The sequence below is a fragment of the Rhinolophus sinicus genome, chromosome 3 (genome assembly GCF_057876585.1).
Source record: "Rhinolophus sinicus isolate RSI-liver-muscle chromosome 3, RSI-T2T, whole genome shotgun sequence".
In the NCBI taxonomy this organism is placed as follows: Eukaryota; Metazoa; Chordata; class Mammalia; order Chiroptera; family Rhinolophidae; genus Rhinolophus; species Rhinolophus sinicus.
Window position 1 is genome coordinate 116905121 of NC_142503.1, and position 12719 is coordinate 116917839.

Consider the following 12719-nt stretch of genomic DNA (forward strand, 5'->3'; position numbering starts at 1 on the left):
CTTAAGCATGTTTTCTTCCTTATTAGCCAAGTTTATTTATCTCCATTCTCCAAATTTCTTTCTAGCATAAGCATTTATGCTTATGAATGCAAAGAAACAACTCACTCTTTTAATCTTTCTTTGACATTATTGAAAAGTGTCCTTCCTTATTAGTGCTAAAAAAAAAAAAAAAAAAAAAAAAAAACATAAAATAGGCACATTTGATCAGTTAAAATAAAAATGCAGTGGTATATTAGGTCTTCAGAGACTCTGTATTTTCTGACATCTCCCTCACTGGGACCCTGGATTATGGTCTCCAGTGCATAATTAGTTTCCTGAAGTGGCACAGTTCCCAGGGCTAGTAGGGTTCTGGTAGGTTTGAGTGCTTTTAAATTCCCTGTTCTGGAAATCTTTCATGGAGGCCAGAAACTAAGAAGTTTAGTCTTCTCCTTAGCAATGAGCTGAGGTTCAACAGGTAAGAACGATATTGTGTGGTCCTCTGTCACCAGACAGTAGGTGCTACTGGTGAATGCTAGGACCCAAGGAGAAAGGTGAAGAGGATCAGAGAGAGAAAGGTTAGCTAACGTTTCTTTTTTTTGGGGGGTGGGGGATGTCCACTTTTTAAAACTATTTTGGGAATATGGATACACCACGTACTTGTCATTACTATTATAATTTTAATATTTGTTTGATGAAGTTGATGTAGCTGTCTCTCTTCTCATTACCTTGATAATGGGTTTTACTTCCAATCTGCAATCCTTCCTTCCCTCGTTACTCCATACAAGTTGGTTTCATGCTGATAAACCACTGTAATGGCCTATTTTCCAATGCACTTGGGAATATGTAGGTAGGTGCATCTGAGTGGGAAGTCATTTGTTGGCATGAAATATAAATGTAATTAAATATATGTATACTAACACATACGTATATTCAAAGAGTAGCAGCACTATAATCTAATATTAAGCCTAGTTTTATAATGTGACATGTATTTCACAAAGCAAAATGTCTGAAAGTCATGCTAGTCAAGCTTTTGTTTAATTGAGACCAGTTTATGTTCAGAGCATTTTAATTATACAGCTATGTCAATTAGCCTATTTTATTACTTGTGGTTTAGCAGTATTAGATTTAGGTTGCAATCTCTAATGATCATTTGTCTCTGACTTGTTAACTAGTATGTTGTCATTAAAATAAATTTTAGAATTATATTGTCAGTACACTTAATTATTATCCCATAAGTAATATAAACAACTGAAAGAACTTGTGCCAGATGGTAGAATAAACTCTCTTATCATGATTCATTTTACAATGTCAAATTTTACTGAGATTCTAAGTACTGGAAATACCACATGTCTTATAATTGTGTAAGATGTACAAAGCTAGATCTGTTTCATCACAACCAAGAGTCAGAGACACATAGGTAAATGTTTATTGTACCAAGATTTGTGGTTGGCAAAAATGATGACCCATTTATAGGATATTTAAGTGTACTATTAAAGTATGAATTGTAAAATGTGCAGAATATCAGATGTTAAATTTCCTTGGCTTGTGAAAGGAGACTGCAATTAGATGTGTCTAGGATCAGAGGAAATTACTTAAAGTGTAATCAGGCTATCTGGGTTGATCTGATATTTCAGAGAGATAACATTTTTGAGGCTGTTTTAAAAAACGTGTTCAAAATTATACAGCACAGATTTCCCTTGCTTTTGTGGCCTTGCCAAGACGTTGTTAGTTTATCTGTAGTAATTATCTTGGCTGACTGAGCGCTCCAGGTTACATATTTCTTCAAATTATAAACTGTTTTATAATCACATAGAGAAATTTATTGGCCTTCTTTACAATATCATAAATGCTCAGCCAAAGCATAGCCCAGCCCACCTAGCCCACCTACACCCAGTAAAGACATTCAGATTTTACACAGGCAAAGGACTTTTTTTTTTAACCAGGTATAGGTTTCTATTTCTTTTATAAGGAGACTCTCCTAGGAACATGACTGAGCAACAATCAGGAAAAGTATCTTTCTTGTCCCTGAATTTTTAGAATAATTTGATAAACAGCCAAATATGTATGAGTGTAGCTTTTGAACTTCAGTCAGTGATCATTGCTGGGAGAAAGCCAAACTCAAGACGCTTGTGTATTTGTTAGCGTTGTTTTAGGGTGTTAATTGATGCCAGGCCCAGACTGTGAACCCAGAAAGCAAAGGCAATGCTTAAATCGCAGGTGAGCCAAGTTCCTAGAATCTCTCTTTAATATTTGTATTCTGCCTTATTTCATAAGTATCACTTACATCTCCCTGCCCTCCCCACCCCCCCAACCTGTTTGTTCCCTTCTAGATGATAAGAGCTGAGGTTTATTCATCTCCGGGTGCCCAAAACTCTTAATCTAGCCCCTTGTGCAAGTGGGGAATCTCAGGAAATGTTGAGACAGAAATCTGCGTCTAGAACTATAAACCACACCCTTCCAACATGATTAAAGGACTCTTGTGCTCGTCGTTGCTAAGGCAGTGTTATGTGGATTAGTATTATACTCTGAAGTAAAACAAAATACCCATAGCTAACTTCTCCCCTTCCCCCGCTCCCCCAATTACCATTCACAATCACTAGGCACTAAAAATTGGACCAATAAAGCTATGGGCACGGAGAAATGTGATAATGAAGCCTTTCTTTCTAACACTTGCTAAAGAAAACTAGCAGGGTCATCTCCAAAAGCGCAGCTTCACCTCCTCCCATCTCAGTGGACTTTCTGCAGGGATGATAAATGCAGAGGCCCTACCCGTCTTCGGGTCAGAGGTTGGCCTCTCGTGGGAAGAGAGTAGTTCCTCTCTCGTGGCAGCCTCACTAGAAGGTGATTTTTTCAGAGCTCGAGAAACAAATATATGTGGTGGGAATTTATGGTGGGAAGTTTTCTAAAGATGTACTTTCTAGGGCCTTTTCCCAAAGTTTGTCGGGTAGGTGTATACTCCTCAATTTCAAAACCTTGGATGTGTCTTTGCATGTTGAGTGTTACTTTGGCCATGTTCAACCAACCAGTGAGAAAACAAACATACTTCTTAGGAGTAGCATCTTATTTCGGTAAGATAGGCTAATTACAGTGAATTAAAATCTTTATTTAATCTTTCTACAGTTATCCTTTTAATGTGTTCTGTAATTGCAAACCTTTAGTCTGTTAATCTCTGATTCATTAGTGGGTTTCTTAAGTGTTCATTAAGGAGCACTTGTAACATTCTGGTAATTACTAATAGTCTTTGTTCATACCACATTTACTGAGATCTCTGCAGGGAGTTTCATTAGGCTCATCACCACTTATTGTCAGTGTACAATTTTTATTAGGAGTCTCCTCCACCCCTATAAAATATGGAGTTTGGGGTTTTACAAAACAAAATGAAAATGTCTCTTCTCTCTCACAGCTAACAAACTCAAATATTAAGTCTGCGTGTCGCTGTCCCTTCCAAGTCAAAGTGTCCTCTAATGCCTGCTGTCCCCTTTTACTGCTGAGCAGAAAGGCAACGAGAGATTAAGTTACAGATCTCATCAGTTTATGCTATTTATTGGTGGCAACACTGGAATTATAACTGGTGGCTCCTAATCTGTGTTTCCATTCCCCAAAATGCCTCACCTATTTTGACACAAAGGTATAATTTTTATGAAGCCAGGTGCATTATGACAACACAAAATTCCTCTCAGGAATCAAAGTGCCACTTAGGACTGCCTTGGGGTGTAAGGGACCCCTGCATCCCCACCACAAACAAAACCAAATATTCCTACCTCCCCTTTGATAGCTGCAATCCCTTTTACAGGGACAAGTTCTGAGAGAGAGTGTATCAAATTAAAAGCCACAAGAAGGATAAATGGTTCATGCGAATGCTTTTCTGAGCTCAGGACTAAACCGGGGAAAGTAGGAGAGAGCACAAGAATACTATTGAACATGTAAATGATCTGGAAATGAGGCTAGAAATAAATTTCATCAATCTCACCGCTTTGCTCAGGATTGGTATCAGTACCAAAAGGGATGGCTTGGACTGGCTTTTGTCCCCTCCCCCCAACTCTCCATCCGTTCCCTACCCTAAAGCACCACAAGTAAACCTATGATCTAAGTAAAAAGTAGAGTGTGTGCTATGCAAATATAGCTTCAGGACAAATGTCATCACCTACCCTAATCTGAGTTTTGCGTCTCAATTTCTGCCCTTCATATAAGGATATAAATTACATATACATGTATAAATATGTGTGCATGCACACTTGTGCGTATAGATCCTGAAGCTTCCACTCCTTAGAATAGACTTCATCAGCCATCAGTATTTTTAAAGAAGATGATAGATGTGAAATTACTTTGGAAATAAAGGCACTACATAAATTTCAGGTTTGGGGATTTTTCAAACAACCTCATCCTACAGCGTTTAAGGCAGCAAAGCTGTTTTATTTCTTACAGACATGTCTGTCTTACAGCCAAATCTTAAGAAGTGCTCAGACAAGCTGAACGCCTAAAGCAGCATTTCTAACAGTGCTGAGAATCAACAACAGACTAGTTTAAAATTTGGTATCACTGCCTAAGCACACAGTTTAAGTCAGTGGAAAATGCTGCAGTCATGGTTCTTGACCAGTTTAGAGAAAAATATTTTAGTGAGTGAGATCATTCTTTGACTTTGAAAACTATGCTTGTGCATTTGTTTGTGAATATAGAGCAGCCCTTTCTTGCCCTGTAACTCACTTTATATTTATGGTGTGGCAGATCATAGGGCAGTTAGTTCCCTTCCATTTGTGGGGGTGTGCCATACTGGGGTCCCTAGCGATTGCTGGCTTCTGAGCAATGGAGTGTAGGCTCTGAGCCACACTCCTTTCCCTTCGTTTCATTCTGACTGGATGTTAGGCATTGACTATTTCTCGAGTCTTATAGCCCATTGTCCAGTTTGCCAGTTTGGCCGCAAGTTTTCCTTCTAATAAAAGAAGTTACTCAGATGGAGATTCCAGATGTGCCTAAGCCACTTTTATTAGGACAATGGAAAGGTCCAACCTTTTTTTTCTAAACGCAATCAAAAGTAGTGTGGCTTTGCCTTTGTAATTTTACAAAGAGTTGTATTATGTAACTGGAAAATTGTCTCCCCAAGCATAGAGAGAATTTGTTAGCACAGAATGCAGCTTGGAAAATGCTCATGTAAAACTTCAATCCATGAGAGAAACCTTTCAAGTTGCTGAAATGTAGTGGAGAGGAAGAAGGAAATTGCTGTTTTACATGATTGACCAAAATGCACTATAATTATATATATCAACTTGAAACAGATCCCTTAGAAGAACTGATAACTCTGTGATCAGAATAAGTCATGTGTAGTGGAACTAAATACTGCATGTACTTTCTCTGCAAAGCATAGACACACGGTATGTGAGATGCGCAATAGAATTGACAGATATTCTTGCCTTAGCCTGTTTAATGGGACCTCCAGCTGCTTAAGTAGAGTAAAGAATGGTGGGGAGGCCTTACTGTGGGATTAGTATTTACCATGCCTGCCCATCCTCTTGCATTGCTCTACAACCCAGTTGTGGATTTTCCTCATGTAATGCTATTTTGATGTTGCCGCTCCTGTTTGTAATTAACAGAGCGTCACTCATCAGTCAACTTCTAAGTGGAACACTCCTCAGGGATTCCACTGACTATCCTTGTTGCTTGCTCTAAAATGGGTGGGTAAAGTTTAATCACAGATCTTTAGCTCAAAGATATCCTTCTTATTTTCCATGTTCCCTCCATTGTCTCTACATCACACTATTTTCTGTCAGCCACAGTCTACCCATAGATACAAGGTCAACTCCAATAAGATTGAAACTAGTATTTATTCAGTATCAATAAAACTCCTTGGCTGACATCTGATACTCTGAAACACTATTCCTAAACATTATTCCTTGCATATTGTAATTATCTATATGCATCTTCACCTAACGATAAGGTTTTTAAAGAGTGGGATTATGCCTTACTTCTCTGTAATGCCCCAAATAGTGGAGTACCTAATACATAGTTAGTGGTCAAGAACTCTCACATTAACTGAATGAATAGTGGATAGGAAATATCAACTGTCAGATTCTGAAAACAGAAAGAAATTGCAGCTAGTGAATGAAGTGCCTAGACTTCTAATAGCCAGGTTAGATAACTAGTGAATTGTGAAATAACTATACTCTGTATTCATCTTTGCTTAAGCTGAGAAAAGACCCGCCTCACCCGAGCATGCAGACCTCATAGACAAAGCCAATGTCTCTAACTCAGGCATGAAAAGAGGGGCTAAGGTCGATTTTCTAGGCATTGGGGTGTACCTGCTCGAGTCCCTCTGCTGACCCTTTCACAGTCCTTTCTAGGACCAGAGTCACATAACTGGGAGATGACCATGCAGAGTTAGCTGAAGTACTTAGCTGAGGAACAGGAAAAGGTCGAATGATCTACATTGGATTTTGAGTTTATCTCATGAATACCCTCCTCTAACCCGCACCACCCAGCCTGAGAAACAGACTGCCACCAGCAGAGTTCTGTAACATCTGTACTGAAGGAAACTCGGGAGATTGGAAGTGGCCATGGTGGCGATGTTTCCTTTACTTCTCTTGAAAGGACAGCTTTTCCTCAGTGGCATTTGTTTCTCTCATTTCCCCACCTGAAATGCTTCCTCCTGGCTTACTCTTTTCACCTCTCTGAATCCTACAGGACCAGCTCAAATCCCTTCTCCTTCCTGACCCTCCGCACAAGGCAGTAATTGCTCCCTCTAATGAACACCTGGGCAACTCGATGCCGATTCTACTTGAACTTTTGGATGGATATTTTTCTTCATATTGTTAATAATTTTTTTCTCATTTATTTACTTATTGTGCTTCTTGAGAGATAATGCCCTGGATTTTTGTAAAACCTGTAGCATCTTATTTCATATGGCAAATATTTTTAAAATACTTGGCAATTTGGGAGAAAAGCATCTAGAAAGGAATTTGGCAGAGGTTAATGAACTTAAAAATTATTACACGTATTATGAGATAAATCTATGAGCATGTAATACTTTTTTAATATATAAAACTTTTAAATTATTTTCTTTAAAGAATAGTTAAAGAATAGAGCCTTGGACTTCCCCACTGGACATAAGAAAATATTCTATACTCAGCAGTAAATATAGGTTACAAATATGCAAATGCAGAGATGGAGATTCTGTTATCTCATCTGCATGCAGAAGTCCAGAAATACCAAACATGATCCATCACCGTGATGATCAAATCACATTCTTGATTCTAGACAGAACCACTAGCTGAGTCTTCACCCACCAAATGCACCTCTGGATCCAGACTAGTTTAAATGAGTTAGCTGTTCCGGTCCATTATCTTCTGATAAGCTTCATGCAATTTAAATTTTAGAGTTATAGTTCTTGCCTAGAAACTAACCTAAAAATGATCATGCTAATAGAGGTGTAAGTTTGACAAGCAAAACCACCATGAAAGTGAATATTTATGACATTCTAAACTTTGGTAATACTAGGTCTAGGGCTGTGGAATATTACTTACCGGGTTTAAGACGATCGAGAGAGGCTCATATCGAATGAATGTATCATTTGAAAAAAAACAAAACACATTTATTTAAAGAGGAAAAGGATTACCCAATAAGCGCACCCCTTTCATTACATTTGTGTTGCCTCCATTCATGTTCTGACATTATTATCTTCCTAGACTATCTACCTAGACTATTGTATTGCTTTCATGTTTTGCCCTCCATACTCCCATTCTAATCCACCCAATCAGGCAATAAATATGTTTTATGGATTTATATGTACCAAGCAGTCTGCTGGAAGACTTAACTCCCTGCTACTTTCCTGCATAATCGCCTTCAACAACTCTCCACTTTATAAAATCAAATGTAAGCCAGCCTCCCTTTCCAGTCCTACCATGGTCTCATTCATATGCCCAACTGCTTCAATCAAAGTAAAATATTCACTCTTTTCTGTGATATATGTGTTAGTTTTCAGCATAATTCCCTGGGGCCTAAAACTATAAATTAAATCACTCTTAGAGGCAGAAGTTGTGTTCCTGTCATAAATCCCACAATCTGAGAAAAGCATCTCAAAGTAGACAATATTAGAGGTGCTTTTGAAAAGTTATTTTAAAAAATGCTTAGTAAAATTGTGGAGGAAAATACTTAAGGAAGAAGGGCCTCGATTCAGAATTGGGACAAGGAAGTTAAACTAAAGGAATAGTCAGACGAAAAAAAATCCAGAAACAGAGAACTGGGGAGTAGAGAAATGAGAGCACTTGTCATAAATCTCTTTAGAAACAACCCCAAGGTAAAATATAAAATGAATAAGTTAAGACCCTCATACTGGAAACTTCCATATTTTGAAGGTTAGAGTTCTGAGATGCATGGTCATACCCCCAAAAAAGAAGAAAAAAGAACTTAGCATTCAAAAATACGACCCATTTTATTGAGCACCAACTGTATGCTAAGTGTTGTACTTCTGTGAAGATCCAGGAACCAGGAACTACCATTAATGACCAAATCTGCTCCATCATGAAGTAGTGATAGTAAACCATATCACAGTACACCAGCTCTTGCTCTAAGCCAGAATAATTCCAAATTCACAATCAGGATCAAAGTGAAGCCATATTAGCTGCTCATTATTTTTAACCTTTGTATTAAATTACCATCAAGGAGCACTAATTAAGATAAGAAATAGAGCTACTTATTTGTTTCATATGCATCTTCAGATTTCTGAATTATACATTAAAGCAATTTATGGCATCTGTGTATGCTATTCACAAAAGAAAAAAGCATAAATGCCTCAAGGTGTATCTGCCTAGCTAAGAAACAGATGGGGGAAATAAAACTCTTTCTTCAGTTTCTGTTAAAGTCCAGAGAAATATAATAATTTTAAAATCTACTAAATAAGGTAAATATTATATAAAGCAAACCAAAAGAATAAAGTCTATAGCAAAAACCAGAATATTTTAGATTAATCTGAAAAAGCTGAGAAAATCCATTTGGAAAAATCCTTAACTTAGAATTTTTTGGTTTTAGATTTTTATAAAATATAGTAACATACAATATTATATTAGTGTCATGTGTACATCATGTTATTCAACAGTATCTACCTGGCACTATACATTGTTATTACCACATTATTGATTATATGTCCTATGCTAAAGAAGTGATCACCATGGTAAGTCCAGCAACTATCTGGCACTGTTACCACGTTATCACAATATTATTGACCGTATTTTCCACACTGTACATTATATCCCCATTAACTTGGATTTTTTTGTTTGTTTGTTTGATTTTGTTTCTAGATTCCAAATTCAGAGATGTGCAACTGACCCAAACAGTTATAAAAGCTTAGGACACAGCTTTCGAATGATTTTCCGAACTGAAGGGTATGTATCGTTCTTCATATATAGACTCTATGTTGATGTAGGCATTTATTACTATATAACACATTTTCTCATTTTCAATGGGATATTTCCTAGTCTTATTAGGGGAAAATATTTAAAAGAGTGCTTCCCTACTTTTTTGTTTTTCCTGATAATATGATTGAAAAGTGAATATGTATACAATAGAAACTACCATGAAAAGGATATTAATAATCACTTCGATGACTACAGGACAATCTCTAATTTGTTAGAGAAGGCTTTTTACACTTAATACAGGAACTATCTAAACATAACAGTTCTTTATTTTGATTCTTAACTGTGGTGCCCAAATGTGTTTCTTGTTTGCATTTTGGTTTGTGAATATTCAGTTAAAACATATCTATGTCATAAATTGATGTGTCAAATTCATTATTCTATCTATTAGATGACCAAATAAGTAGAATATTTTAGTTACATAAGCTAAAATTGTCTTTGAAGTATAGTTTTAGTTAAAGACTGTATTGAGTGTAATTTTCCAAAGGATCTTAGATTTGCTTTTTGAAGTTGTTTTCATAAGAGAATTGGTTGAAAATAATAATTATACAAAAATGATAATAACAACTAGTACATATTTAGCCTCTACTATGTGTTAGAAATTCTTCTTATAACTCTGTGAGGTAAACTCTATTAGGACCCATTCCAGTTGGACAGATGAAGAAAGCAACACTTAGAGAAGTCTTGGCTGGTATTGGAACTGGGACTCAAATCCAGATTTGCTTGACCCCAAAGCCCATACTCCTAACTGCTATAGTTCACTACCTCTCTTGGCGATTGTACTGTGGACACTGTTCTGCTAATTGCTTATTTCAGTTAAACATATATCATGGACATCTTTCCATGCTAGTATATTCTTTTTAACAACAGCATAGTAATTTATCTACATGCTACAATTTATTAAATTAACCCTTCTGTGGACTATTTGGTTATTTTCAGATTTTCACTATATAAATAACTGCAATAAATACTTAACCTATTTTTGCACATTTGTGTGTGTATATATATATATTTCTATAAAATAAGTTGCTAATTAAGGATTTAAAGGATCAGATATCTTCTAATTATCTTCTAAATTATCTTCCAAATTATCTTCTAAAAAGTATGTAACAATTTTATACTGTTACTATTTGAGTTCTAATTTCTCCACACCCTCTCAAACACCGGACATTATCAATCATTATTTGGTATATCTGTCATTTACATGCATCGCTTGTTTATAATCTAATAGGTAAAAAATAAATCTTAATAATTAGTATTCCTTTGATGTAATTGGGTTGAGCATACTTTTGTATTATAAGTTGTATGAGCATACAACTTATAAGCATACTTATAAGTTGTATGAACATACTTTCATTATTTGCTTATTTGTGTCCTTTGCTCATTTCTCTTAAGTTAGATATTTTTATTGATTTGTAGGAGCTTAGTATATTATTATAGATACTAATCCTTTGACTATTACATAGAATGCAAATATTTTTTACTAGTTGTCATTTTGCTTACAACTATAATGTTTTACACCTTTGAATTTTTTGAAGATTGTGATTTTGTGATTATATCTATTTTCCTTGGTGATATCTGATCTTGATGTCACATTTAAAAAGGATGTCCTCTAATCCCAAGATTATAAACATTTTCTTCCGATACATTTTACATTTAAATCTTTAATCCATTTGAGAATTTTTTTTCATGCGCAGTGTGGTATAGAGGAATTATATTTTATTTTCAAATGGTTGTTCAATTGTCCAAACACCACTTGTTGAGAAATCCATCCTTTACTCATGAAATGGAAATGCTAGCTTATTCGCATATTAAATTCCCACACATACATCATCTAATTTTTCTATTCCGTTTCTCTATTTCCTATTCTGCCTCATTAGTTTATCTCTATGCCAGTATCCTACTGCTATAATTATTTTATCTTTAGAGTATTATGCGACTATGTAAAAATATGCCTGCAGCAGATAAAGTGTGAATTCTTTATCGTGGTGTGCAGAGCCCTTCCTAGCATGGCCCTCTTTCTTCTCCAGGCTCATTCCTTGTACACATGTCTGCTCTAAAAAGAGCAAATATTTGCAGGCCCTGGTCTCTCATATTTTCATGGCTTTGCATGCTTGTCCCTATTTCTACAGGACCAACCCCCGAATCCACACAAGAAACTACCGCTCTTTATTTAAGGGTGCTCTCAAGTTTCACCCTCCCTGACCATCTTTTCTCTACCACATACTTTCTTTACCAATCTTTCTTTCTTTGTCTACATATGCTATATAAAATATAGCATGCATCACCCTAATTTATTGTGCTCATTTTTTTTTGTCTCCCCTCTCCCACCCCAAGAATGCATTCCCCTAAGGGCCATGTCTCAGTTAGCTCTGTATTCCTGAGGCCTGTGTTTGGCACTGAGGAGAGATCCTCAGTAAGTGCATACTGAACAAATGAGTCAATATCGTCACACCAACATCGTAATGATGCAAAATGAGGCAGAGATGATAATCATGCTGTAGACCACCCCCTCTGAAGTTGCAATAATGATCTTGATGCCTGATTAAATATTTTGAGGTCACCGAGTGATCAGCAAGTTTTTGCTGTTATGCTGGCGATGTGGTACCTAACTGCCATACATCGATAATATACCTCTTTTATAGCATTTGGGATCGAAATCATGTTCATTTTATGCAAAATATATATAAAGTAAATGAAATCATAGTGTATTATATAGTCAATAAAAATGTCTCTTTCCAGTAAAACAGTAGTGTCAATGTTGCCAAGTTCTGTAAGCTGTAACAGATCTCTCTGAATTGGATATGGGAGTTCCTTAGCCAGGCTCTTCATTTCGTGTGTGTTTTCGGAAGAATTTGATGTTTCTGCTTTGATATCAAGTAATGTAACAAACTTACAGTATGTGTGGTCCTTGCATAGTAAAATTGGCCTTTTCCTAGACTGTATGTATAATTGCTTCTAGAGCAAACTGACATACTTGCTGTAATGCCTTTAGATCTGGACATGTTAGCCAAAAGTCAGAGAACTCCAGTCTTAGAGATGGAAATATTTGTAAAAATATAAAAGAAAAAGCTGCCTGTTGTTTTTAATACAGAGTAAGAGCATTTCATAGCCTTAGATTAAAAAAGAAAGAGAGAAAAGAAAAACCTCTTCACACATACCATGTTGCATTTTTTTCCCCTAGTACAAAGCAGTTCCTTTTGATTTTCTTATTTAGTTTTTAAAGTACACTCTGCTTTCAGAGATGTTCTTCTCACTCAGTTGCATAGAGGCCAGTTTTGTCTGTGGCCTGCAAGGAGGGTAGCACGAGTTAATTTGACTATTAGCATATTTAGGAGA

General features: G+C 36.3%; 1 protein-coding gene across 2 annotated transcripts in view; it reads left to right on the top strand.

Moving 5' to 3' along the window:
- The window catches only part of SLC25A21 (solute carrier family 25 member 21), a 449521-nt gene that overhangs the window by 319670 nt on the left and 117132 nt on the right, over nucleotides 1-12719 (top strand). For both annotated transcript variants that reach the window (XM_074328168.2, XM_019749157.3), the window contains one exon: nucleotides 9267-9350. In XM_074328168.2, the coding sequence (XP_074184269.1) occupies nucleotides 9267-9350 (84 nt within the window). The remainder of the gene's footprint in view (nucleotides 1-9266; nucleotides 9351-12719) is intronic.